We start from the raw sequence: 5,229 nt of genomic DNA on the forward strand, positions 1-5,229 counted from the left end.
CCCTTAAAAAATAAAGACACAGAAAAAAACTCAAAGAATAGACAAATATTGTATTATCATAAAGGAATACTGGATTGGTTATATTAATATCAAACAGTAGATTTTAGACTATAGAATTTTAAGAGGGATAAAGAGTATTACTTTCTAATAATGAAGTGATCAGTTTTTTAAGAAGGTATGCTAATTCTAAAGGCTGTGTACCTAGGAGCTTCAAAATACATGAAGCAAAAGCTGACAGAACTAAAAGAAGAAATAAATCCACAATTGTAATCAGAGATTTCAACATCTCTCTTTCAATGATTATTAGAACACTTGAAAATAGTATCCAACCTGTTTTGTCCTGTCAGTTATAGAACACTCCAGCCAATAGCGGCAGTTGTTGAATAGTGGTCAAAAGTTCTATATACACTTCCTTTTCCAGTGTATATAGAACATTTACCAAGATAGAATGTGCTTTGTGTCATAAAACAAGTGTCAAAAAACTTTAAAGGATTGAAATTTTACAAACTATATTTTTTTAACCATGATAGAAATTAATTGGAAATCAGAGAGGTATCTGGAAAGTCCCCAAACAAGCATAACACATCTAAACAAACTTCTAACACAAAGAAGACATCAGAAGGGGATTTAAAAGGTTTTTGAGCCGAATGCAAATGGAAGCATATCATATCAAAATTTGTGCTATGCAGCTATGAAGCAATGCCTAGAGGGAATTTTTGTCTTCTATTAGATAAGTCATTTCAGTCACTCAGTTGTGTCCAACTCTTTGCAACCCCATAGACTCCAGCACACCAGGCTTCCCTGTCCGTCACCAACTCCCAGATCTTGCTCAAACTCACGTCCATCGAGTCAGTGATGTCATCCAACCATCTCATCCTCTGTCATCCCCTTCTCTTTCCACCTTCGATCTTTCTCAGCATCTGGGTCTTTTCTAATGAGACGGTGCTTCGCATCAGGTGGCCACAGTATTGGAGTTTCAGCTTCAGCATCAGTCCTTCCAATGAATATTCAGAACTGATTTCCTTTAGGATGGAGTGATTGGAGGGACTCTCAAAAGTCTTCTCCAACACCACAGTTCAAAAGTATCAATTCTGTGGCACTCAGCTTTCTTTATAGTCCAACTCTCTCATCCATACATGACTACTGGAAAAACCATAGCTTTGACTAGACAGACCTTTGTTGGTGAAATAATGTCTCTGCTTTTTTTTTTAATTTATTGATTTTTTTATTGAAGGATAATTGCTTTACAGAATTTTGTTGTTTTCTGTCAAATCTCAACATGAATCAGCCATAGGTATACAATATATCCCCTCCCTTTTGAACCTTCCTCCTATCTCACTCCTCTAGATTGATACAGAGCCCCTGTTTGAGTTTCCTGAGTCATACAGCAAATTCCCGTTGGCTATCTATTTTACATATGGTAATGTAAGTTTCCATGTTACACTTTCCATACATCTCACCCTCTCCTCCCCTCTCTCCATGTCCATAAGTCTATTTTCTGTTTGTTTCTCCGTTGCTGCCCAGTAAATAAATTCTTCAGTACGATTTTTCTAGATTCTGTATATATATATTACAGTATAATATTTATCTCTCTTTCTGACTTACTTCACTTTGTATAATAGGCTCTAGGTTCATTCACCTCATTAGAACTGACTCAAATGCATTCCTTTCTAATATGCTGTCTAGGTTGGTCATAGCTTTTCTTCCAAGGAGCAAGCGTCTTTTAATTTCATGGCTGCAGTCACCATCTGCAGTGATTGTGGAGCCCCCCCAAAATAAAGTCTCTCACTGTTTCCATTGTTTCCCCATCTGCTTGCTATGAAGTGATGGGACGAGATGCCATGATTTTTTGAATGTTGAGTTTTAAGCCAGCTTTTTTACTCTTCTCTTTCACTTTCATTAAGAGGCTCTTTAGTTCTTCTTCGCTTTCTGCCATCTGCATCTGAGATTGCTGATATTTCTCCTGGCAATCTTGATTCCAGCTTGTGCTTCATCCAGCCCAGCATTTTGCATGATGTACTCTGCATATAAGTTAAATAAGCAGGGTGACAATATACAACCTTGACATACTCTTTTCCCAATTTGGAACCAGTCTGTTGTTCCATGTCTGGTTCTAACTGTTGCTTCTTGACCTGCATACAGATTTCTCAGGAAACACATATAAGTATATATGTTCAAAGTCAAATAGCTAAAATTGTACCTTAAGAAACTTAAAGAGAAAAAACTCCAAATAATGAGCTATAATAATGATCAGTGCAGAAATCATTGAAATGGCAAATGTGAACATTAGAGAAGACTTATAAGCAAAAGAAAAAGAACAAAAGAGAGAGAGAGGAGAGACATACTACCAATATCAGAAATGGGAGAGGTTACATCATTATAAATGCTACAGATGGTCAAAGAGTAGTAAGTAAATACTATGATCATCTTTATCCTGGCACTGTTTTATTAGAGTAAAACTTTAATCTAGCTTGCGTAAGCCTGATGGACAGGGCTCAGATAATTATGCTTAATGGCTATCTCCAATTGAATATAAATATATATTATAGAATATAGAATATAGCTATATGTAAGTTAGAAATGTGTATATCCTTTTGAAAACTTTATATGGTTTCTATTAAAGATATACATGCTACAGTTTTTTTTTTATTTTTAGGTATGTATCAATTTTTAAAGCAACTGTAAAAGATGACATGCAAAAATTTAAAACTGCGATGAAAACTATGGGACCAGCAAAACTTGAAGTACCTTCTCCAAAGGATTTCCTGAAGAAACACTCAAAGGAAAAAATTCTACCACCCAGTAGGTTTTATCACTTTTTAATTTTAAAAGTGTTTACGGGTAATTTAACTACAATTATCTTGTCTGTGAATATTAAATGTTCACAGTAATAACAACTTTAGCTCATATTAAACAGAATTTTAGAGGCTAGGAAAAAGCAGAAATCAGGAATATAGTACGTTCACCGTAGTATTCCTAGCAGCATTATTTAGTCAAGACATGGAAGCAACCTAAGTGCCCATCAGCAGATTAATGGATAAAGAAGTTGTGGTATATGTATACAATGCAATACTGCTGCTGCTGCTGCTAAGTGGCTTCAGTCGTGTCCTACCCTGTGCGACCCCATAGACGGCAGCCCACTCAACCATAAAAAAAGAATGAACTATTGCCATTTGCAGCAACATGGATGGACTTGGAGGGTATTATACTAAGGGAAATAAGTCAAAGATGTAAACTTTTTGATGTCACTTATATGTAGAATATAAAAGAAAACAAACTGGTAAATATAACAAAAAAGAAGCAAACAGAGTAAACTAGTGGTTACCAGTGAGAAGAGGGAAAGGAGAGGCAATAAAATAGGGGATTAAGAGGTTCAAATTATTATGTATAAAATAAGATACAATGATACATTGTATAACAAGTGATACAGTCAAATTTTATAGTAATTATAAATGGAGTATAACCTTTAAAAATTCTGAATCACTATATTGTATACCTGTTATTTATAATATTACAAATCCACTACAATGAAAAAATGTATTTTAAAAAATTCTCAAAAACCCCACTATGTAGTAGAAAAAGAGAGTCAGTTCAGTTCAGTTGCTCAGTCGTGTCCTACTCTTTTCGACACCATGAATCGCAGCATGCCAGGCCTCCCTGTCCATCACCAACTCCCGGAGTTCACCTAGACTCATGTCCATCAAGTCAGTGATGCCATCCAGCCATCTCATCCTCTGTCATCCCCTTCTCCTCCTGCCCCCAATCCCTCCCAGCATCAGAATCTTTTCCAATGAGTCAACTCTTCGCATGAGTTGGCCAAAGTACTGGAGTTTCAGCTTTAGCATCATTCCTTCCAAAGAGATCCCAGGGCTGATCTCCTTCAGAATGGACTGGTTGGATCTCCTTGCAGTCCAAGGGACTCTCAAGAGTCTTCTCCAACACCACACTTCAAAAGCATCAATTCTTCGGCGTTCAGCCTTCTTCACAGTCCAACTCTCACATCCATACATGACCACAGGAAAAACATAGCCTTGACTAGACAAACCTTTGTTGGCAAAGTAATGTCTCTGCTTTTGAATATGCTGTCTAGGTTGGTCATAACTTTCCTTCCAAGGAGTAAGCGTCTTTTAATTTCATGGCTGCAGTCACCATCTGCAGTGACTTTGGAGCCCCAAAAAATAAAGTCTGACACTGTTACCACTGTTTCCCCGTCTATTTCCCAGAAAAAGAGAGTAGAGAATGCTAAATTTCCTTCCCCAAAGACTTTCCTTTTGAAGGTGTAAGCATCTTGAACTATATCTTGGACTATATGATAAAGCCCCACCTCGAGCACCACCCATCATCTTCAGATCTATCCATATGACATCAATAACAAGCAACAATTATAAGAGTTCTAAACCCCAAATGGGCAAAATTGCTTGGCCTCTGAACCTTATCTAGTCTTTTTTCCAGGAAATGAAAATACAACCATTGCTATCAGTTGTCAAAGCAATGACCAGTCTCATTTTAGCTTTGAGTATGGGGCTTTAAATTTCTCAGATCTCGAAGACCATTAGGACAATGAAAGAACTGGATGTAATGGAAGAGGCTTCCTGAATGAGAATCAGTTTCTTGGGCATGCTACCTGTGCAGCCACCCTGGGCCCCATGCTTCAAAGGATCCCACACTTGGTTTAATGCTCTGCTTTTGTCATCTTGAAATTCCTAATAACTTTTTATCAAGGAGTCCCACATTTTCATCTTGTGCTGGGCCTCACAAATGATGTAGTCAGTTGTGATCATAAAGCACATGGATATTGGGGGAAAGGCCATTAGAAAAGTGGAGAATAGATGAAAAAGGATTTGTGACAAGTATGCATGAAGCAGCTTCTTCCCATCTTGAGTATGTCTTCCCTGCTGGTTTTGGGTAATAAACACAAGAGGGCAATGAGTCTATGTCTTTTAAAAAGTTAGCCTCTTCCCATCTTCTTGGATCAAAGAACTAACACAGTATGTCAAGCCCAGTGAGGGTATCACCTTTTGACAAAAATGTGACTCCTTCTCCCTATGGCAATGGTTTGTGTCCCACAATCCTCTCATAATCCATATGCCATGATAAAGGATGAGGGCATTATTAGGAAAGATGGAAGAAGCAAGTATGAAAATACAATATTAATGTTTAAATTCAGGTCTTTGAAAGTCTCTTGTCTTTTCCTCGAGTGTTATTTTGCAATGCACAGCCACTCAAGAA

The 5,229-nt window shown here is 37.3% G+C and overlaps 1 protein-coding gene across 5 annotated transcripts in view; it reads left to right on the forward strand.

The window, feature by feature from the left end:
• The window catches only part of ENKUR (enkurin, TRPC channel interacting protein), a 65,443-nt gene that overhangs the window by 6,579 nt on the left and 53,635 nt on the right, over window positions 1–5,229 (forward strand). For 4 of the 5 annotated variants that reach the window (XR_015139659.1, XM_086334351.1, XM_086334352.1 and 1 more), the window contains exon 2: window positions 2,657–2,802. The exons of the other annotated variant lie outside the window; for it this stretch is intronic. Coding sequence is in view for 3 of the 4 variants with exons in the window: in XM_086334351.1 (XP_086190477.1) it covers window positions 2,657–2,802 (146 nt within the window). In the remaining variant the exon portion in view is untranslated. The remainder of the gene's footprint in view (window positions 1–2,656; window positions 2,803–5,229) is intronic. 5 annotated transcript variants of the gene reach the window in all.

Source organism: Bos grunniens, chromosome 13 (assembly GCF_055505025.1).
Source record: "Bos grunniens cultivar Pamir isolate PY7600 chromosome 13, Bosgru_T2T1.0, whole genome shotgun sequence".
NCBI classification, from domain to species: Eukaryota; Metazoa; Chordata; class Mammalia; order Artiodactyla; family Bovidae; genus Bos; species Bos grunniens.